A 24,443-nucleotide genomic window follows, 5' to 3' on the forward strand; every position below is an offset into this window, starting at 1 on the left:
AATCTCCTCTGGCACACACTGAAATGACCTTCATTAAGGTTTTATGTCTCGAATCCATTAAGCGAAACCTTTTGGAACTCGTGCGGGACAGAGAGAAGTGTAATTATTGGTCAAAATATACATTACAAAAGTCTATCAACTATCGGATTATGTACATATTTTATATTTTACTTTCCATTTCCTTGATAAATGTTTTCCCATAAATCGTTCATCGAAGCGTACGACTGCGGAGATGTTTATTTATTTATTTATATTTTTGGACGATTTTCCGTGCGTACACACAAAATGCGGATACAAAAGATTTAGATTGAACTACATTATCGTCGTCGTCGTCGTCGTCGTCATGATGATCGTCAAACAACAAAGGCGAGAGTCTCTCGCTCTACATTTCAATTAGAATAAAAGAGAATTTATTGATGGAATTGATGGTAGCTACAGATAAATCCGGTGGTTTGTTGTATTTCTGTGCGAGAACATAAACACAACAAATTGAATTTGCCAGCCATCTGAATGAAATTGTATTTATTTTTCGTTGTGAGCAAGCAGATTTTGCAATTAAAATTTAATACAAAGCAATTTTAGTTTCCTTTTCAGATTTCACTTTAATTCCACTGGTAACCACAATCCCGTTTTAAAATTAAATGCAAAGGAAGGAAATATTGTCGTTGTTACCGCAATTTATTTTCTGCTTCTGTGCCAGTCAGTGGCGCACAATCTTCGCATATAAGAAACGATGAAGAAGATGCCTCATGTATCTACAAATTGAAACAGCAGGAAAAGTGCAATGCAGGTAGATTTATATGCTTAGCAGTATTAGTTTTACCTCTAAGTTTAAATGCACACACAATTTCTTCATTATTATTATTTTTCCTTGGCGTTCTCACTCGCAGTCTTATCGTCTTAGCTTAGCTGAGCTGCTGCGATGTCGTCGTCATCGTCTTCTGGCATGACATAATAGGATCATGTTCTCTGTAAATATTATCTCATTTTCTTTATATCCTTCTTTTTTTTCTTCCGTACAGCGAGACCAAATTAATTCTATTTAAATATCTCATTAAAATACAAATCCAAAGACGTAATTTAGCTCAAACGTAAATTACATTCAGTTTATTCTTCATTAAAGTTTCTGTTGTCATTTTCTGTTGTACTCAATACCTCAATTATATATGCATAATAATTGTGATCGTTAACATCTGAAAAGCTTATTTTCTTGTTTTTCTTTCTTTTTCCATGGCTGAAATGCATTTTCATCATTTTTTATTGGTTGCTAGGATTAAATTTAAAATTATTATTAAGATTTTAATTAAAAAAAAAAATATTTTATTTTATGAGTATTTTATTTTAAATTTATTTTTTTTAATTAGGTATTTAATTTTTATTTTAAAAATTATTAAATTTAAAATTAATTTAAAAAAATTATAAAATTTTGTTTGTAATTTTTTTTAACATAATTTTTGTAAATAATATGATTCAAAATTATTTCTTTGACTAAATTAATTTAAAAATCGTTTTTTTTTATTTTTGAAAAATTATTTTAGTTTTTTAATTTAAGACCAAATTTTAAAAAAATACCGTATTTTACATGATTCGAAAAGAATTTGATAAAAAATTTTCTCTTAACAAAAGTAGAAGTTAAAACCCATTCTTTTAACACTTTTAGTTTAAAATTCTTATTTTAAAGTTGAATTTGGAAAATTTTAACTAATTTTGAATTTTTTCTAAATTTTAAAATTATCATTTTAAATTTTGTAAAAAAAATACCGTAATCTACGTAATGCTAAGAGAAAAAAAAACCGTTAAAATTCAAATGAAACGAAAAAATGTAGATAAATTAAGAGAAGGCTAATTTTGAAGTTAAGAGAAAACAATTTCTCTTAAATTTTTAACATTTTTAAATATTTTTTAAACAAATTTTAGTTGTATTTTTAAATGTTTTTGACACAAAAATGATAATTTTAAAATAAAAATACATAAAAGTACAAAATTAGTTGAAATTTCAAATATTTTAGTTAAAAATTTTCAAAAATTTTCTCTTGACTTCAAAATTTAATTTGTCTTTTTATTAAATTTATCTCCTTTTTTTCGTTTCATTTGAATTTTAACATTTTTTCTTTTAGCATTATCTACACTACGGTAATGAAAAGTTTGTCAAAGGATAATTTTTCACAATTTCTTACCAGAAAACACATGTTCCATAAATTTCCTACTTTTTATTTTTATGCATATGCACAAGAAGAGAAAAAAAAATATAAGCAAGTGCTCTCTCCTATGTCGTGCTCAAGTGGACGATTATGTCGTTCATGCAGAAATACCTGCTACTGATGTTTACTGCGTTAATGCTGTTGATGTCTGCTTTACTTCTCTCTCCTCTTTGCAATTATTTAAGTAAACACAAAAAAATAGAAGAATTTGTAGAAAAACACTGTTGAAAAGTGCTCGTCATATGTGAAAGAAGGAAAACAAAGCAAAAGGCACGAGCTCACCCTAATCCTCTCATCAGCATCCATTATATCTGCCTGGTTGTTCCTTGTTTAGTTGAAAACTGTCATACATATATTGATGTTTAAACATCATCATCGCATGACAACAATTTCCATCCATTCATGTCTTGCTTTTTTTTGTGTTGTTGTTCACACAAGTGGGCTTTAAGTGATGTATTTTTGAAGGACTACAAACATTTTACAGAGTGGAATGACATCATTTTCAACAACTTTTGTGTTTGTGACGACAGCACGATGATGATGATGTTGCCATTGTTGATATCTCGTTGTTTTTTTGGGATGCTTGAACTTTTTTTATTTTACAACCAGACTCATTAGTACGGTACGAGGAAGTACTCGAAACATTGAGCTTAAACTCAATTAATGTTCAATTCCGGTGTCATAGACCTACATTTTTGTGATTTATTTACGTTTTTTTTTTCGGCCTGTAGGTAAAACAAAGTTGACAAAATCAGAACAAAAATTAAAAAGCGGATAAAAAAGTTTTAATTAAAAATTCAAACTGCGTTCTGGCTGAAAATGTGACACAGAAATAGAAGAAACAGACAAACAACTCTACTCTCATGTTGTTGATGGTTTTATAATTTTTCATCTTTTTTTTTTATTCTGTCCAGACAACAGTCAGTCAGTGACAATGTTTTGCGTTCATTCATTTAGTATAAATTATTATTTTATTTGTCGTTTTATTTTTCTAGTTTTTTTTTTTGTTTTTTTGCAGAAACTGTTAATAACTGTAACAAATGAGTGTCGTTCTCGGTCTTCGTCGTGACATGCCGAGATTTGTGATGACAAAGTTAAAATCCAATCAAAAAGTTTTCAACGAATGTTTATTTCAAACATTTATCTTTTTTTTTGCTGGGCAGAATTTCATCAAAATATTAGTCTCGCAGTCAAATAAAGTTTAGATGGTAATTTAAAAAAAAACATTTTTGCTAAACTTTTTTGTTGATGCTGCTGGACATTTGCTGATGGAGTTCAATATGTTTCACTTTGGAACATGTTAAAATATTAATGATAACGTAACAAACCAGTGAAAAAGCAAATCCCAGTAAATTCGAATGTATGACAGTTTCTGACAATAGCAGCAGCAGCATTAGGAAGACGACAACAATGCAGCTTCAAATTATTTCTGCATCACTTACATTTCAATTGAGTTTTAGTTACGGAGAATGACGACGACAACGACTGTGATGCATAATTTCTTCGCATGTTTAGCTACATTTTGATACAATGGCATGTCACATGCATCTACCACGTACACCTGATATTCGAAAAGGTGTTAAATTGACATCTAAAAAGGTAAGTTTTCTAATTAATCTTTTAATATAATTAATTTTTATCATTTTAGGAATTTGATGCGACAAGTTTCAAACATCCAATTATTCCAATTAATTCAAACCAAGCATATAAACTTTAAAAATTTATTTATTTTTAAACGTATTTTTTTTTTGAAATATTGAATTGCTGTCAAATTTGACATTTGAAAAGAACTTGCCAACATGCTAATTTTAACTCAAATATGAAGAGGTTGAATTAGCAAGATGGCAAAAACTTACGACACACGAACGGACGAAATGACAAAAACTAAAAATCAATGAACTTCATCCCATTTTTCCCTAAAACGTGAAATTCATTCATTTTTAGCTCAAAAGGTATGTGACAACTAGAGGCAAATGCAAATGTACATGACAATTGCAATAATCACATTAAGATAGTTAGCATTCTGTGAATTAAACATGTTGGAAAAGGTATGTTTGATGCTTGAAAACGATAAAGATATTCCTCTTATGGGAATTTGATATACTCCGACGTCTGTGTGTATTTTTGTTCCTAACATTTAACTGATGTGACGTGGCAAAAAACTGATTCCGATGATATTTTCCTCGAATTTTCCTTAAATAATAAAAGAAGTCAAATAAAATTCGAAAATAATAAAAAAAACACTTCCCCAAGTCATTCATAATTATATAACTTTTTCATGCGTCATCATCTATTATGCATGTGTGACATATTGTCAATCATTTTAAACTTTGCCTCTTTCTGCTTCTACTTCTACGTTTTGCTCGTCATAAACTAAATGCATATATTGATGACGTTAGCTGTAAGAAATGACAAGATATGCTGAGAAAATGCGAAAAATGCATAAAAATGGTTCGAGGCGAAGAAAAAGTTGGAACATTCTTGAGGCGCACAAGACAAAAATTCCTCACACTGAAAATGTCATTGTAAATCAATCTTTTTATTGGCTGCGTTTGCATTTTCTTTCAAGTTTTTTTTCTTTTTCTTTTAAAGTAGTTGAATATCTCTTCGCTTTTTACTTCCTTACTTGGAATTTTACATGACTATGAACGACTGCGACTTCAATATCAAAACTTTCTTGAGTTTCACAAAAGTTGTTCGTTGCACCTTTTTTCATCATTGCAAGTTTCGAGAAAAAGGGTATTTCATGAAAATTTTACTTTTAAAAATTCATGAAGAAATGTGAAGAAAAATTTTTATCCATTTAGAGCAAGATTTGACAAAATTTGCTCTGACACAGTTTTTGACACAGTTTTTGATTTAGTTTTTCTCTTGATATAGTTTTCAAAACAAAACTATGTCAAAGAAAAAAAATTTTTTTCAGTTTCAATTTTTTTGCAGTTTTGAGTTATAAAATGATTAAAAATGATAAATTAGAGCCCTCTGACAAATTTTTATCCATTTGGAGCAAGATTTGACAAAATTTGCACTGACACAGTTTTTGACACAGTTTTTGATTTAGTTTTTCTCTTGATATAGTTTTCAAAACAAAACTATGTCAAAGAAAAAAAATTTTTTTCAGTTTCAATTTTTTTGCAGTTTTGAGTTATAAAATGATTAAAAATGATAAATTAGAGCCCTCTGACAAATTTTTATCCATTTGGAGCAAGATTTGACAAAATTTGCACTGACACAGTTTTTGACACAGTTTTTGATTTAGTTTTTCTCTTGATATAGTTTTCAAAACAAAACTATGTCAAAGAAAAAAAATTTTTTCAGTTTCAATTTTTTAGCAGTTTTGAGTTATAAAATGATTAAAAATGATAAATTAGAGCCCTCTGACAAATTTTTATCCATTTAGAGCAAGATTTGACAAAATTTGCTTTGACACAGTTTTTGACACAGTTTTTGATTTAGTTTTTCTCTTGATATAGTTTTCAAAACAAAACTATGTCAAAGAAAAAAAATTTTTTCAGTTTCAATTTTTTTGCAGTTTTGAGTTATAAAATGATTAAAAATGATAAATTAGAGCCCTCTGACAAATTTTTATCCATTTGGAGCAAGATTTGACAAAATTTGCACTGACACAGTTTTTGACACAGTTTTTGATTTAGTTTTTCTCTTGATATAGTTTTCAAAACAAAACTATGTCAAAGAAAAAAAATTTTTTCAGTTTCAATTTTTTAGCAGTTTTGAGTTATAAAATGATTAAAAATGATAAATTAGAGCTCTCTGACAAATTTTTATCCATTTAGAGCAAGATTTGACAAAATTTGCTCTGACACAGTTTTTGACACAGTTTTTGACACAGTTTTTCTCTTGATTTAGTTTTCAAAACAAAACTATGTCAAAGAAAAAAAATTTTTTCAGTTTCAATTTTTTTGCAGTTTTGAGTTATAAAATGATTAAAAATGATAAATTAGAGCCCTCTGACAAATTTTTATCCATTTGGAGCAAGATTTGACAAAATTTGCACTGACACAGTTTTTGACACAGTTTTTGATTTAGTTTTTCTCTTGATATAGTTTTCAAAACAAAACTATGTCAAAGAAAAAAAATTTTTTCAGTTTCAATTTTTTAGCAGTTTTGAGTTATAAAATGATTAAAAATGATAAATTAGAGCTCTCTGACAAATTTTTATCCATTTGGAGCAAGATTTGACAAAAATTGCTTTGACACAGTTTTTGACACAGTTTTTTTGCTCTTGATTTAGTTTTCAAAACAAAACTATGTCAAAGAAAAATTTTTTTTTCAGTTTCAATTTTTTGCAGTTTTGAGTTATAAAATGATTAAAAATGATAAATTAGATCCATCTGACAAATTTCAATACATTTGGAGCAAGATTTTTTTTGACACAGTTTTTGATTTCTTGATTAGTTTTCAAATTCATTTTTAAAAAAATATTTTTCATCAAAAATAAGATTTTTTGACACAGTTTTAATTTTTTTACCAATTTAAATATTTTTTTACCTGAATTTTTAAACAAAATTGATTTTTTTTTAAATATTTGAACATGAGCTACCCTTTGCATATTGCATTTATAGCTGAGAAATGTAATTGAAAACTTAAGCAAAACTGAAACGAAAGCAATGGCAAAAGGGGTAAAGTGAGAAGAAAAAAAGTTTTGCGGAAACGTATTAGTTCAGTCAATAAAATCTCAATTTTAAACTGTCAGTAATGTCTAATAATTTATGTGTGGCGGTGCAAAATTGACACTTATCTGGCAGCAGGCGGCATGACGGCGGCACGAAAGATGATTTGATTGCAAAAAGAGTCACAACCAACAATTGACACGTATCTCTCTCTTAAAATTGAATCATGTTCATTGCTTTGGCACCCTTTATTTCGCCCCCATATATACCTACGTAAATATTGTGCTGTCATTTCATTTTCGAAACCAATTTACATGATTACCTTATTGTGTCTCTGTCATCAAAAATGTCTTCCCATGAATTTGTCATTCATTTCATTTTCTTCTTTTTCTTTTTGCCGTTGTCGTCGTTCATTGTTCAGACACCTTTTACATGCACGAATTCTCTCACCTCAATTCCCATTTCCTGTGTGCTGTGTCGTGGCCCGTGTGTGTTCCCGGAATTGGAAATAAAATAATAATATGAAAAAATACGAAATGAAACACTAAATCATTGTACGAGAAATCAAATTTAATGAGACAGAAAATCAATAAAAGTGAGTTACATGTGTTGTGTTGGATGGCATGGAAATTCCGTATCATGCACACAAAATAGGCGTCAGGCAGGGAAGCAAAAAAAAAAAACGAAAGATTTATTTATCAAAATCAATCTTAAAATAAAAGCGGTGTAAAATTCTGTATGTTTGTTGTGCACGAAGCTCCAATGCCATTAAAATGATAATCATGGCAATAAACAGGAAGAGAAACACGTATTTCATTTATTATTATATGCGGATGATGTCTAGGCGGGTGTGTTTGCGCTGCCGATTCAAGTGATTGGATTAAGCGAAGAGATGGATCAGGTGATAAATAGGTTTCAAAGTGCTTTTCGTTTGATGACTTTTTTTTTGTTGCTTCTTTGGAAAAACATCCATGTTCCCAGAGGAAGTTGTATCTCTGCATAAATCAGGAATTTCCATGCGTTTTAATAGCAAGATAAATAATGTAAAATTGATGATAAACTGCTGTGCAAACATTGTAAGTTCTAAAAATACATTTCAAAGTTTGAATTTGCTTTCAGTGAAAATTTCTTAATGTTATTTCTTCAAGGAAATACAAAAACCTACAAAATTAAATAAAAAAATAAAAAAATTAATTTTTTTTTTAAATTTTTAAAATAAAAAATTTTAGCTCCAAAATCGATTTAAACTTTATAAAAATTGTTTTAAAATTTTTGAATTAAAATATATTTTAAATAAAATTATTTTTGAATCACAAAAAAATAAAATAAAAATTTTAATTAATATTTTTTGATTATTATCGAGGTGTTTTTTTTAAATAATTAAGGCCGCTCCAAATGAAAATCAAAAATTAAGACTGATGCCCCATTTTAAAAGTCGAAAATCCAATAGGGCAAAAAAAAAAGTTAAAAATTTCATCAAAAATTGCCGTTTATAGGTGTATTTTTTTAATTTTTCAAGATGTTTTGAGAAATTTTTTTAAAAAGTTTTATTAATTTTTGATAATTTTTGTTTAAAAAATCGTAATTTAACATAAATTTTCTTATTTAAATTTTTTTTTTGCAAAATTACTGAATTTATTTTTCAAATTTTTTTGACAGTTATTTTTAATTATTTTTTTTTCTCTAATATGTTCTATTCTGAAATCTATTTTAAATTAGCAAATCTCAAAAAAGATAATTAAAAAAAAAAATAAATGAAAAATATTTAACACTCAAAAATAATTAAAAATTTTGTCATTTTGTATGAAAATAGTATTTCAAAAATTTTTTTTTATATTTTTTTTTTTATTTTCAAAAATTTTGGACTTTATTTTTGATTTTCATTTGGAGCGGCCTAATTAATTAAAACTTAATTAATTAAAAAAATTAATTGATTATTTTCATTAAAAGAAAAATAAATCGAAAATAAAAAAAAAATAAAATAATAAAAGAAATAAGTTAAAATTTTTAATTATTATATTTTTTGTGATTAAAAATTTGTTTAATTAAAAATTTAAAAAAAATATTTTTAATAAAAAAATTTAAAATAATTTTTTATCAATTTAAAATGTTGAAAAAATTAAAAATTTACTTTAAAAAAATATAAAAAAAATAATAAAATAATTAAAATTATTTTCAAACTATCCTTCTCCAGATGTAAATAAAGTGACAGAAAAGACACACATGAACAAAGTTGCATTTTCCCAAAATTAAACATCCCTCGAACAAAATGCATCGTCAAGTGTTCCTTTTTTGCGTCATCTATCCCCCATGTTGGTTCAGAGCCGGAAATACAGCAAAAATGTCGGTCAAAGCCACGCTAAGGCACGTTAGAACATCTCCGACGACACACTTGAACGATCTCAAGTAATCAAACATAATTTATTTTCATCAGAGACGTTTCTTCAGTGTACCAGATTTTCAAGTGTCTCCGCCGTATATCGTCATGGGATGCGACAGAAGTATGGAAATTGCATGTTGCAAGACAAATGACACATTTCGTCTTGTGATGCACGAAGTCGTAGTGAATGAAGAAGCCAAAAAGCAAATAATGCAAGAACTAATATTTGCCTTATTTAATGAAAATCAGATTTTGAAATGTTGCTGCAAATCTTTATCTTCATGTGTTCATGTGTGTGTGACGAGGTGCATGAAACCATATTGACTTTGGAAGAGGTAGGATTTCTATAAATTAAATATTGTGTCGTTCGTATGGGAAGATTTACTCATTAACTAAAGTGTTTCCCGTAAATGAGAACATTTGTGTGAAATTTAATTGAATTGAGATTTATTTACAGCTATTTTTAGAAGAATTTGTTCAACAAAGGGAACTTTTTGTGGGTCAAAACGTTGCCGAGTCCAAACCCGAATGTGAAAGGTTTCTCAGTTTCTGCTTCGACGGGCACATCGCGGTACACAACACGCTCGACTTCGTGTGGCACATGCACGACTTGATCGACGGGAACATGCACGGGATATGGGACACGAACTTCAACGGGTACTTCGACGACGTCCTCGACGACACGTTCAACAGGTACTTCTTTGATTACCTCGACTGGGCGATCAACGTAGACGGTTTTGTCGACAAAAACTTCCTCGATGCGCTCAACGGGGACATCGACATAGACAACCTTGTCAACGGGCACCTTTTTGACAACTTCGACGGGAACTTCTTTCAAGACTTCTCTGACGACAGGCACTTCTTTGACAACTTCAACTTCTTTGAGGGTCTCGACGTGACGCGTTGGAGCCGGCAACGGAGCTGGCGTTGGATGGAAATTGACATTGACGAAGGGGAAAACGCCTCCTTTGAGTTTCTTCAAGCCGAGAAGGGGCTTTGGCTCGGGTTCGGGATCGGCATGGGCGAGCGCTAAGCCAGCAACGAGAACAATGAACTACAGGGAAAATGGAAATCATGAAGGTGAGTCACATGAAATACGTGTCAAAACTTACCAATTTCATTTTAATTTGTTTTTTTGATCTAACACTTTTCACTACAAAAATTGGAATGATGCATTTTTGTGAATTTCTTTTACTTTTTATACCGAGTTCTAAGTAACTCAACAGGTTTGATGCCACATACCGGTTCATTACACAATAATTACATGCCAAACAAACACCCTTTGCACCTTTCACTTTATGTTTAGGAAAGTAAAAATAAATATTTCGTTAAATTTTTTTGCTAGATTTCACACAGAAAGTTCTCAAACAGGTTCAAGTTCGACATATTAGCAACAACAACAATAAATAAACAGGCAAAGGGAGCAGGAGTTACAACAACAACAACAACTGTAAGGTCACGAACTTTGTGTTGTGTGTCGTTCGTGTCCCGTAGACACATAAAAGTGTGAATTATGGGCCATTTATTACTCCATGCACCGATATTTTATAGTTTTGCTCTAAATGTTGCCCTCTCCGTAAGAGAGAGACAGAAAGAGGCGTAGCATATTATTATGTTTTATGGTCAGTAAATGAAGTAAAAATGATGTATGACGGTGATAAGGAAAGTAAATACTTTATAACTATGCGACGATTATTGCCATGATATATGGTGTTTGCACAGAGAAAACAGCAGTTTACTTGTTTTTGTCCAGTTTTTGTCACATTCCAAGAAACTTTTTTTCGGATAGCAAAGGTTGCTGCTATTTTTGGACAACAGGTGAAACTTTTTGGGGTAGTTTTTAATGAGTTTTCTGTGTTTCTCGAAATAATTTGATGGAATTTTTTGATAATTTGGTCAACAAAGGTCATTTAGAGGTCAAATTCCTGTTTCTTGATTTGGTCACATGAGAATTTTACAAATATGTGTTCAAAAATTTTTTAGGTATAATTTTAAATTTATATGATATTAATGATGATGTCTTTCGTCAAATGTGAAACCAATTATTGCTTAAAAAATTATTAAAAAAATTATTTATTATTTAAAATAATTTTAATTTTTGTTAATATCATTTAATTTTTAATTAAATATTAAAAATATTTTTATTATTTTAAATAATTTTTTTTTTGAAAAATTTTTTTTTCAAATTTTAATTTTTTAGGCTTGTTAACGTTTTTAATACAAAGTTAGACTATTGAACGCGTTAAAATGTGTCGTGAATTTTTGAAAAAGAACAAAAAATGCATAAAATTAATTTTTTCTTCAAAATTGTACATTAATTCCTAGCTTAAAAAATATTTGAAGTCTTCAAAGAAAGATTTTATGTAAAATTTTGAAGAAAAAAAAATATTTCTTATGCATTTTCTGTTCCTTCTTAAAGATTCACGACACCTTTCAACGCGTTAAATGCCCATCTTTATATCGGCGGCGACAACTTAAGACCATAAAACTCAATCAAACGAGCAAAAAATTCATCCATATCCATTTGCAGTAATTGACGTTTCTCCATTTCCCAACAAATCACGGGGAAAATTAATTTCTCAAACTTAAATGTTAATCCCATTGTCAACCTATATCACAACCTCTCGGTCTTTTGTTTTCCTCCTCGTGCCAGCGCAAAAAAAAAGTACAAATAAACAAAATATGTTTCGGATATTCCTGGCATATGGTTTTTTTCCTTCTTTGGTGCTCCACAAATAAAAACCGTTATCCTGTCTCACGATTTTTTTTTCGTATTTCAACCGAAAATTCAAGAAGAGATAGGGAGACAGAAAAAAAATTATAAATTATCTGCAAATTCATTACCTTTCCATTCATTTCATTTATATTTCATACGCTTTTTTTTTTGCTTGTGCAGACATATCCCGAGCCCTTTTTCATTCACTTTTTGTGTCACACACGCTGCTGCTGCCTAAAAATCCTCCTTAGCCCCATTATTATCATTTTTCATTGAAATAATAGCGGCGCACGGCAAAAATTTATGGGTTTGTTTGTGACACATTTCAAATCTCACTTTTTTCTCTCTCTCTCTTTTCATTCCGCACTTCACTTGTGCGTCTTAAATAGACACCGAAGAGCAAAATCTACCTTATGAATTTATTTTGATAAATCATTATGCACATCTTCTCGTGCTTCCTTCATCGAGTAAACTTTATTTTTTTTTTGTTTGTGTGCCATCATAAGCAAGCAGGTACTACTTTTGAAAATTTTGTATTGAAAAGTAGGCAAAAAATATCATCGACGATTTCAATTGAGATTAATTCATGTGCAAAAAATTGATTACGAATCATTTATCGGCAGAGAAATGAAAAGAGACAAATTTTTAGCGAAAAATTAAAAAAATTAAACTTTGACGTTAATTTTCGGTTTCGCGTATCTTCTTTTTCTACCGATAAAGCAAATTCCAAATTAAGTTCACGGATGAGTTGCCATGGATTAAAAAAAAAAATGTTTTCCTTTGATGAGAAAAAATAAAAATTAAAACAATGCAAAAAACATTTTAAAACACAAAAATTAATTGACTGGCATGCTTCCTGGTAAATACAATGTGAATAATTAACGGGAATGTGCGGTTATCACAAAATAAAATTTTAATGTAGTCATGCAGTGCAGGTGAAGCATCAATAACAAAAAAACAACAAGCGAACAGTTTTTAAGGTCAATGAATCAGTAATTATAAATGGTTTGAGCGCGGCATCTGGGCGCAAAATTAACAATTGTTGAAATAATTTGTTATTAATGAATGTTTTTTAATGACAAACAGAATTTTTCAGGAATTTCATTAGTTCAAAAAAAAACAAAAAAAAAAAAATAAAAAAAAATAAAATAAATATTTAAATAAATTAAAAATAAAGAAAAAAAATAAAAAAATAATTTAAATAAAATTTAAATTTGTTTAAATATTTAAATAAATAAAAGATAAAATAATATTTTTGTTTGAATAAAAAAAAAATAAATTGATAAAAAAAAAATTAATTAATTAGAAAAAAACTATTAAAATTCAAATTTATTTAAAAATAAATCTATTTTATGAATAAAATAAAAAACAAAGTAGCAATAGAACTGTACTACAAATATTTTTTTTAAATAAAAAAATTAAACACATAAATAAAATTGAAAAATAATATTTATAATAAATGAATAAAATTATTAAAAAAATATATTTAAATAAATTTAATTAATTTATTTAAATAATTACTTTAATTTTAAATTAAATTTAATTTAAATTTAAATTAAATTTAATTTAATTTAATTTAATTTAATTTTTGAATTTTTAAAAATTTTAATACAGAATTATTTTTTTTATATTATAGGACATTATGTGAAATTTTATCTTTTTTAATTGGCGAAATTTTCAAATAAAATTCATTAAAAATTTCAATAATGTTAAAATGTTAATGTTTATGTTAAAAATTCAATTTTAATGAATTAACAAGAAAAATTGATACAAAAGGACTTTTCTTCTTAATTCATTAAAACTGAAAATTTTAACAAATTAATTAGTAAAACCTTTAAACGAAATTTCATTGTAAATTCCTGTCAATGGTCACAATCCAATGAACAATGGGCGAAAATAAAACAATAGCTTCTCGTCCATTCATGCATACAATTTGACATATTTTCAACACATTATCAATAAATTTCAATAGATTACTCAACGTAATTTTACATCATTTACATAATTAGCCTTAATTGCCGTTCAATAATATTGTGATGTTTAAAGCGTGAACGGAGTACATCCACTTGTGATTGATAAACACGCATTTTCACAAGAATAACAGCAGCAGCGACAGCCCCAAACTGAGATAAAGCCGTATTAAACGACCGTTAAATTAATTGAATTTGATGCAATTTTGCCGAGAACAAACGTGCCTGTCAGCAACATTTGCGGTTGCTTGATACAATGTGGTGATCAATTGTCGAAGGTCAAACTGTACGAAATTCGAGTATTTTAATCGACTTGCGCGGGTTTTCCTCGAATCTGAGACTTTTCAATCCTTTTCGCAAAACTTGACAGTAAAATTTTTCGCAACCAGGTCAATTGTTTAATTTGTCAGCTGAAGGAAGAAGAAGATGGATAGACATTGCGATGCCATGCAAGTAATAAAACAGTGAAAAAAATGGCTAAAAATAGTCGAGAACGTCGAGTGACATGATGAAAATCGTTCAATCATATTATTTTATGTTTTTTTTTTATTTTTCATATTTTCAGTGCGGTTTATCGTCAAACTGTGAGTGAAAGCAATAAAATGAAATATTGACAGAACAACGTTACATGCGACGATGATGTTTTTTGATTAAATGCGTACTTTACTTGTGGCTCTGAGACCCAGACTGAGATTGCGTGCCTTCTGATGTATATTAATGTGAACAATGTACAGCTCACAAATTGAAAACGTTTAATAATAATCGACATAAAAGGTCGTGACTGCTGTTTGTTTGTGATTTTTTACATGATTTTTTTTGTCGTTTGAACGGAAATGAGCGAGGTAATTGAAATTTCGGTCCAACAAGTGAAAAGACACAAAATTCACAGAAACAAATAATTATAAATTCAACAACGTTAATGATCTCAATTGTTTTATTTACAAAGAGAGAGTCCACTTGATTTTCATCTCGTTTCTTAATTGCATAATCTCATTAATGTCCCAATATTGTTCCAATTTCAAAAGAAGAAACACTCGAGATTATTTGGACTTCAAAATGGTACACTGTTAAAAATTTTTTTTTTACCTGAGAAAATTTTGTCATGTCAAATAATATTTAAAAATATTTATTTATTTAATTTTTCTCGAAATTTTCAATTTAATTTGGATTTTTAAAAGTATTTGCTTTAAAACAATTATTTTTTTTGAGAAATTGTTTAAAATTCGAAATTTTGGTAATTATTTTTTTTAAAAAATAAAAAATCAAAATAAATAAAATACAAAAAAAATTTTTTAAATAAATCTAAAATTTATTTAAAATAACTTTTAAGTTTATTTTTTCTAACAATTTTAATTTTAGCGAAAAATTAATTAATTTTAATTTTTTTTTGTTATTTTTTCCTAATTTTTAAAACTGATGGATAATCTTAAAAAAATTGAAAAATTATTCTTTTTATTCAAATAATTTAAAAGCTCTAAAAATTTTTAAATTTTTAGAATTTTGATTGAAAAAAATTATTTTAATAACAATATAATAACATATTTTTAATAAAAATATTTTTATGTTCAAAAAATTTTTTAAAAATATATTTGAAATTAATCAAAATACTTTAAATTAAAATTATTAAAAATGAAAAAAAAAATCTAAAAAATTCTTCTTTTTTCTGAAGTAACAAATTTAACAGTGTACAAAATATCATACAAAATTTCACAAAAACGAGAAAATATAATTAAATTTTGTATTATATTTCAAACAAGAGGACAGAAAAAGGCTAATTCCATATAAAACGGGAGAAAACGAACGAAAAAAATTCAAGAGATGTAAATGAAGATAATCATTAAAAATATAAAATAAAGCAAAGCACCGTCCTTCGTAGCAGAAAAGTGAAAGAATTTTTCATTATTGCATAAATTCGAGAACATCAAGAAAACGCATCGCTGATTTAGTAGAATATGCATCTGCGACTCATTTGATTATTATTATTATTTGTAACGTTCTCCTTCGAAAATTTCTCCGAAGCGATATTTCCTCTACAGATGGTGTTAATTAATTTCACTTGTAGTAGTACCTACACCGCGTGGATGGCGCAGCTCGTTGGAGAAAGAAACGAAGAAATGATAAATTAAATTAATTAAATCGCAACTTCTTCTCATGCAGACGAAAAATTTTTTGTACAGCAGGACCATTGGTTCTGACAATTTTCCAATAGTATGCCGAAAATTCAAGCAATTTATCGCGTAGCTACGGAATCTCGTAAAAAGAAAAGATAAGTGATAACATTTTTGATATAATTTAATAATAATAAAATAAACGAGGAGATAATTTTAACACTAATAAATTAATTTGATGATTAAGTATAAATATATATGTGCGCGCGCTGTACAATAATTAAATGCTTGTCGTTTGCTCGTTCGCTCGCGAAAATGAACTCTTGTTTAAAGCATAACTCATATTTTATATTCTTATATATTTTATTGTTATTATTAGTCCTCGGTGAGTCATTTAGCTGCGACACATCGCTTTATCGTAGAAAATATTAAAATTTACACAATAAACACCCAGCTGAAAGATGATTAATTACAGTTACAATTTCACAGAAATGTTCTGTCTGAGGCACAAATTTGCCAAGTTCAGCATTTTTTGTCGCTACCGTCGCTTTTCGCAGAAATTAGAGAGTCAGAAACATTTAATGGCAATAAAATTGCTGTCCTTATCAGACTTTATTACTTTTCGACAGAAACGTCTAAGAAACGGTAATCAGTGTTGTCTAAGGTTTTATTGTCGCTTTTGTTGTTGTTTTATGATCATCGGCAAACTTGAAATTTATCGAGATGAAAGAGTGAATACTCCATTAAGCGAGAGATGTGGATCGTAAAAGTTCAAGGGATGGAAAATTGATAGAAAAAATGCATTTTTTTTTATCATGAATAAATCATAAAGACGAGTCTGTCTGCTTCGTTGGTGAAATTGACCATAAAGTCACGTAAGCACACATCATATCTAAAAATTGAGGTAATTTTGCATTTCATATGCGAATGTTGCAGTATTTGCAAAAGGCACGTAATGCAGTTGCAATTATTGATTGAGGTTTTCACATCAACGTGGCTTTTTGTTTCAATCATCCCTTTCACATCGCCGTCTGAAAATGTTTTTTTTTTCTGAGAGATTATTATTATGGACAAGTGGATGCATTTTAACCTAATTTCAGTGAAAAAAAAACGAGTACTTTTGATCCAATCACATCAAATTTCCTTCCACAAAATTCTAAATCAATTTTCAATTCATGGCAATTTATGATGTACTTGACGTGCTACTACTACTGCTAGACAGAGCGGCAAGGCACATGAGGGAAAATAAATAAATATCTCTTTGGACTTGAAGTATCCACTTGGAAAATGTTATGTGAGGACTCTCGTTGCTTCCGTTCGTGCTGTACGTTGCTCCGTGTGCGCAAATAAATAAATTATCTGCAATTGACAGTATTTAAATTGGATATAAAAAAGGAGTGTGTGTGCATGCTACAATATTTTTTTTTTTGTGAAATAAAAGAAGAAATAGAAGCACACTGCCATTGATTTTATCTAGCTCCTGCCTCGTAACATACACACTAGAAAGATATGAATCTACTCGAGCTAGAAATAGTTGGGATATGCAGTGCATGGAAAGGCATGCGATGGCAAAAGCATGACAGACAGAACGATTTCTGAGGGAGTTTGTGAAGAAATTTTATGAATTTTGGTGAGTTTTTGAGTATATCCGTTTTTTAAAATTTTTTATTTTTAAAAAAATTATTTAAATTCAATGCTTAAAAATTTTAATTCAGGAAATATACTTAAAATTTATATTTTATTTATTATTAATTCAATATTTTAATTTTTAATTTATAATTAAAAAAAATAAATAAAAAATATTTAACAAATTTTATTTAAAAAATATTAATTTTACTTTTATTTTCAAAAATTTTTTTATTTTTAATATTTAAAATAAAAAAAAATAAAATTTTATCAATAATTAATTAACATTAAATTACTATTTAAAATTCATTAATATTATTTTTACTAAAAGATATTAAAAATTTCCGAAAAAAATAAATAAATAAAAATTAATTAATAACAAAATTAGAAAGTTGATGGAAGCTTAAAATTAAATGATTTTAACCGATTTAAATTTTGGCAATTTTTCTTGAATTATTTTTTTTAAAATGAATGAAATTTAATATTTATTTATGATCAATTACAATTTGCTACATTTTTTCATTTTAATTTAACTTTTTAAATTTGAATTTAATTTTTTAAATTTTTATTTAATTTTTTAAATTTTTATTTAATTTTTTAAATTTTTAAATATATTTTAAAATGGCAAATTTAATGTAAATATTTCAAAAATAGCAAAAATATTGATCATAAATTGTTTAAATTATGTCATTTTGTATGAAAAAATATTTTTAATAAATGACAATAATAATAAGACAATAAGTTCGACCTATAAAATTATCGAAAAATTATTTTCATCGTTTTCAAAGAAAACTTTAACCAAAAATCTGTCTAAAAACCGCTCATATAATCATCACATTTTCTTCTTGCTAAATTTTTTTTCATTTTGTTGTTCAGTATATTCACCATAAACACCCCCTTTAGTCGTAGCTTTTTTCCCTGTTGTAGTATTTTTAGCTTCAGCTTTGGAATAATCGATTTATTTTTCAAACTAAAAAATTTAAATCTCTCGAAACATGATCACATATGTCAAATACGTAGGCGATAGGCACACAGATTATTAGATTTTCAATTCAAACAATTTTATTATATCCCTCTGATTTTTTTTAGTTTAAAAATTTGCATGGAATATGAAAAAATTGACATTTATTCGGAATTTTGGATCATTTTTTCCTGTGTGGGTGCATTCATGCGATACCGTTGTTTAAAGCTTATGAAGTGCATTTGCATGTTAGTTTAATGGCACAAAATAACAGACTCTTATATAATTTCAGCGTAATAATTTAATGAACGACTATTATATTTACTGCAAGTCCTCCACAACTGCATTTATTTCGAAAACAATTTAATCATCCTCGACCTTGACACATTTCTTGCACGTTGCACACCATAGAAATTCACCAGAGACAGAAAGTGCCGTGTTTCGCATTCCTTTTCTTGTTCCATTCGCATTGTTAGACTGACATAATTTTGTCGAAACCAGAAATGTATGACGTAAAAAGAAGAAAGTTCCATTTATTGCATTCTACTGGGTAAACAACGACCAAATGAGTTTTTTTGTTTAAATAGTTGCCGAAATTGCAATAAGTCGTTAGTTACTATTTGAATATCGACAACATCAAACATCATTCCTTCCTTGTAGAAAATCAAATAAAAATGAAATTGGTAAAATAAAATCTCCCTATTTGCATTGAAATTCACGCACATTTAACAATTTTTATTAGTTTACAGCAGTTCTCGTTGTTCTGGTTGCTGCTACTGCCACTGCCGAGCCATTGCTTCTCAAGAAGAAACTTCTTCTCGGAAAAGCTCTTGGCTGGAATGCACCCCAAACTTTCCCCTTTGTCGGATTGAAATTCGGCGGCGCCCCCAAAGAAACTGTCAAAAATACCGTTCGCGAAGTTCAAGTTGTTCGTGAAAAGCCCGTCGAACGAACTGTCGTCAAAGAAGTGCCTGTCAACGTTGTTCGCGAAGTGCCCTATGAACGCATTGTCAAAGTCCAGCGTCCCGTTGAAGTAGTCAAGAAAGTCCCAATTGAGCGAATCAACTACGTCGATCGTCCCGTCGAAGTCGTCAAAGAAGTGCCCGTTGAACATGTTGTCCACAAACGCGTTGAAGTACCTCGTGAAGTTCGTGTACCTGTTCCCGTCGAAGTTCATGTGCCACGTACCGTACATGTGCCCGTTGAAGTTGAGAAAGTCCGCACCGTTGATCGTGCCGTTCTTCCCGCAACGACAAAAGCTCCTTTTTTGAAGAATTTGTTGCCAAGTTTGCCAAAGCCTGAAGTCACTGTTGGTGTTGGCGTTTTGCCTCCACGTGGACCTTTGGGACACAAATTCGCTGCAAAAGCCAACTTGTTGAAGAAATTCCTCTAAATCGGGAGAAGTGAATATTTTTTAGAGGAAGTTTCAATGGAAATTTTGACTGTTTTTTGAATAAATGTTTAAGAAAGTTGTACGAAACCTGTTTTATTGTCTTAAAAACGCACACAAAAAATTTTAAATTACTATTTTGACACTCCGACACACACTTTTTCATTCATAACGACGATTTGCTCCTTTCCTCTTTAAAATTTTTCCGTGTTTCGAAAGAAAACGCTTTTAAAAAAGACCAAAGTCTGTCTGTTTACTCAAAATCAAATGGGCAAAAATTTGCATTAAGAAAAAATTTAAAAATGTATATTGGGACAAAAAAATTAAACTTGCTTTATCGCCAGAAATTTTTATTGATATCAGAATTTATAATGTAAAAATATGTAGAAATGTGCATTAGGCTAAAAAAATACACAAATTTTGATGTAAAACTAAAATAAATGTGCATAGGGTCAAAAAAAATTTTTTTTTAGAACCTTAAATTAATTTGCTAATAACATTTGGGCGATAATTTTGAATATATTTGGCAAGAAATTCAGAATGTGAATTGAAAAAATTCAAAATATGCATTAGGATCAAAAATTCAAATTGGCTTCTGGACTTTAACATAATTTGAAATGTGTATTGGGGTGAGAAAATTTAAATTGCAAAATTAGACTCTTTTGATAATTTGATTTGGGCAAAAAAAATAAATTTGCTTTGGGATTTATATGAAATGTGCATTGGGTTCAAAAAAATCAAATATTCATTTCGAAAGCTATCAATTAAAATTTTTACTAAGAGGTAATTCAAAATGAGAATTGAAAGAAAAAAGGCATTAAGACAAAACTCAAAGTCAAAAGTTTAAATATACAAAGAGTGAAAAATTCTAAATGTGCATTGGGACGTAATTTCAAAAAAATGCGTTTTAATCGTTCTTCTGACAACTTTTTTAATTTTTCTTGTGAATGACGTGCAGAAAACTATTATATAGGTGTGCAATAAAAATAACTATAACCATTTTCTTGTTGTTGTCTTGTTCCCCAGAAATTTCAAAACAACAATGTTACGCAAGAAGAAATGCCTTGAAACGAGCTTCCATCGTAAAAATTCGCACAAAAAATAATTTCCCATGAAGATTTTGCCTTTCACACCGTTGCCAATGGAATTTTTGCAGCAAATATGCAAAAATTCAACCAATAATAAAACAACCGCATGTAAATTACTGCCTCATGCTTGTCGACTCGCCTCTCAATAAATGCACAAACACATTGGCGGAGGGATTGGAAAGCAAACAAAAGGAAGGCAAGAAGAAAGGCAAGTTTGTATAAACGAAAAACTTTTATTGTTATTTAGGACTATTAAAGTAGTAAAAGTTTGTGGAAACATGTCTGTTAGTGTAATAAAAAAAAGACAGCAGAAAAAATTCTTATTATTATTAACTGAACCAAAGTTTCCTCGTAATAAGAGCTTTGTTTCCTCGCAAAAGATTTTCGCGCGAAAAATCGGTCAATATTTGGACAATTTTTCAATCACGAGCTGGAATCTGTCAAACCCACAAAAATGATTATTTTTTTCTATTTATTGAATTTTTGGTTTGATTGACACGCACAAACCTCACAACGATGCCCAATTTCGCAAATGTCAGTTCAAGGCTTCGCACGAGAAAGCGAGAGACAGAGATGAGAGAGCCAGATATCATGCAATAGAATTTTTTTTTCATGAAAACAAAACAATTGACCTGCCAAACTAATAAAAGCTAGTCATCAATGAAAATAATTGAGTGCTTATGCTTATTGTTGTCCATTACGTTTTCGTAGACACGAGCAGACAACGACAGGAAAAAAAGCATTTTTTTTTATTTTTTTGGTAATAATATCACGATGGTCGTCGTCGTTATTGACATGTCAGACGCATGCAAGCGCACGAACGAAGCAGCAGCGCGTGTTTGTCAGGAAACGATATTTAATTGAAATTGAAATCCATCAACAATTTATCAAGTATCAATAGAGAAATAAAGGAAATAAAGAACTTGTGGCTACCGTGGCTAAGGACGAGCGAAGGAAAAATAACAAACAAACGAACGCCCACACATAAACGCACAAGAAAAAGCAGAGGAAGAGGAAAAAAATGAAATGACGGACATATTTCAAATCGATTCTTCCTTTCAGAGATTCTTGTCATCCTTATTAACAATAAATTTTCCCAAATGTCGTCGTTCTGACCCGCTTGGCACGACACAACAGCCATATATTTTGCGAGAGATAGGCATCGGGGAACCTTTTGTGATGCAAATGTTGCTCTATCGGCATGCCTTGGATTTTTAAATAATGTACCGTTTAAAGCTGCAGTTCATTGGTTGTGTTGTGATTTGAAAAAAAATTGCTAAAAATTGGTGAGTTTTCGTAAAAAATTTAATTCTAATTTTTTTTTGATAAAAATTTTATTTTTTTTTTTATTAAAATTTTCTTAAAAATTTAAATATTTTTTTTTTTAAATGAGAAGAAAAATATATTTTTTTAAAATTTTATTGAAATTTTTAAGAAAATTTTAGGAATAATTTTAATAAAAAAAATAAAAATTGTATAAAAAGTTTGGGGGATAATTTTTAGGCTTAAAAAATTTTGATAAATTTTTTTTTTCAAATTAAATAGAAGAAATTTTCATTAATAAAAATTTATGAATTTATTTTTAAATTAAGGAAATTAAAGAGTTTTTAATGAATTTATTTATTTTTATTTTTTTTTTTTATAATTTAAATAATTTTTTTTTCACAAGACAAAATATTTTAACGAAAAATTCAAAATTATTGTGACTTTTATATTTTTATTTAATTCTATATTTTTTTTAAAATTTCTTTTAAAATTTTTGACAAAAAAATATCAAAATATAAACTTTAAACCATTAAAAAAATAGAAAAATACACTCAAGTCCTTTTTCTTCAGTCACCCCTTAAAAAAAAGAAAATTTTCAAGCAAATTCAGTTCCCATCGGAACGGGAAGCAACACACTGATGTTTTTTTGCCTTGCCCAGCCAAAATATGTATTTATTTATAAAAAAAGGCACCAATGAAATTAGAATAACAAAAACGGTCCTTTCAATATTGAACGTCGTCGTCAATGTTTGCTCCGTAAAGAGGATCCATATTTTATTACTGAACAAGAAGCAACGAATAAAAAAAAATATAAATGGATAAAAAGATGATGAGCTCCGATTAGGAATTTCTTTCATCTACATTTTTTTTCATTCTCTCTCGTGAATATATTATTTGATTGGTCATTCAAGATCAAGTCATTTGATGACTAAATTGGAAAAAAAACTTTGCAAATCCCCAAGATATTTCACTCAATAGCCAATTTAAAAAAAAAATCATAACGAACTCAAATTTTCAGTGAAAATCCACTCAATTAACTATATAAATATTTTTCTACTCTTTTTTTTACTTCTTTTTTTATAAACTGTCACTAACTTCATATATTTTATCATTTAATTCAGTGGCATTCGTGCAATGGACAAAAAAAAAACTATCCGGAAACTTTTTCATTTCAAATAGCTTCTCATTTGTGATTCAATCTACCGTAGACAAAGAGGATAGCGTGGCGGATACATAACCAGCAAATAAATATTGACAAAATTTATTAACAAACGACTCGAAAAAAAAACTTTTTTTTTTGAAACGTTTGTTCGTTCAGTGAATCCGGTTGGACGTAATATGTACAATTTTCCTCAATTCACAGACAAAAAAAATTGTATGAAAAAGTTTTTCAGATGATTTTGCACACACACCCACGAGTGCCTTGATATCAAGTCAGTAAATTCACGGAAAAAAGTAGAAAATGGAATAAAATATTAAATAAATAGTTTGTGTCATCTTCTTTTGTGCCATCTACTATTCTATTTCATTTTTATTATTAAAGAGTTATGAAAAAAAAATAGCGAAAAAAAAAACTAATAATGGAGTAAAATATTAAAAAAAATATTTGAAGTCCGTCGCATTTTATTAGATTTTCATCTCTTTTGCATTTCCCATGCGACCATTTCGAAATTGTTTTAAAACTCATACATCAAATAACGTTATAATAACAAATGGTGGCAACAACAACGCTTTTTCCCCAACATTCCTCTCGGAAAATTCACAATAATAAACTATACGTTTCGCCTGTTACGCCGCAAAAACATTTATTTATCCCGAATGCATTTAGCAAAATATATTTTATCATATTTATGTGTGCATGCTGCTGCTGCTAGACTGCTTGCCATGCCATGCCACTACAATTAATTTACTATGGTTAACCAAAAATGTCATAAAATACAATAATTTTAGGCTGTGTGTGTGTGTTGACAATAATTTTGGGGTACTTCTAAATTTTTAATCGCACGATCCAAAAAAGTAATTTGATTTCGGAAAACGCACTTCACTCATCTGTATATGCAACATCATTATAACAATAATTGTATAAAATGACCAAAAGCGACGAAT

General features: G+C 28.6%; 1 protein-coding gene across 1 annotated transcript; it reads right to left on the minus strand.

Annotated features, from left to right (window-relative positions):
• Positions 1–9,675: 9,675 nt before the first annotated feature.
• Positions 9,676–10,333, minus strand: LOC134837725 (mantle protein-like). The gene is made up of 2 exons (XM_063853112.1): positions 10,325–10,333; positions 9,676–10,266 (listed from the first exon to the last, which is right to left on the minus strand). The coding sequence occupies exons 1-2, from the start codon at positions 10,331–10,333 to the stop codon at positions 9,676–9,678; spliced, it is 600 nt and encodes a 199-aa protein (XP_063709182.1).
• Positions 10,334–24,443: the final 14,110 nt, after the last annotated feature.

Source organism: Culicoides brevitarsis, chromosome 1 (genome assembly GCF_036172545.1).
Source record: "Culicoides brevitarsis isolate CSIRO-B50_1 chromosome 1, AGI_CSIRO_Cbre_v1, whole genome shotgun sequence".
NCBI lineage: Eukaryota > Metazoa > Arthropoda > Insecta > Diptera > Ceratopogonidae > Culicoides > Culicoides brevitarsis.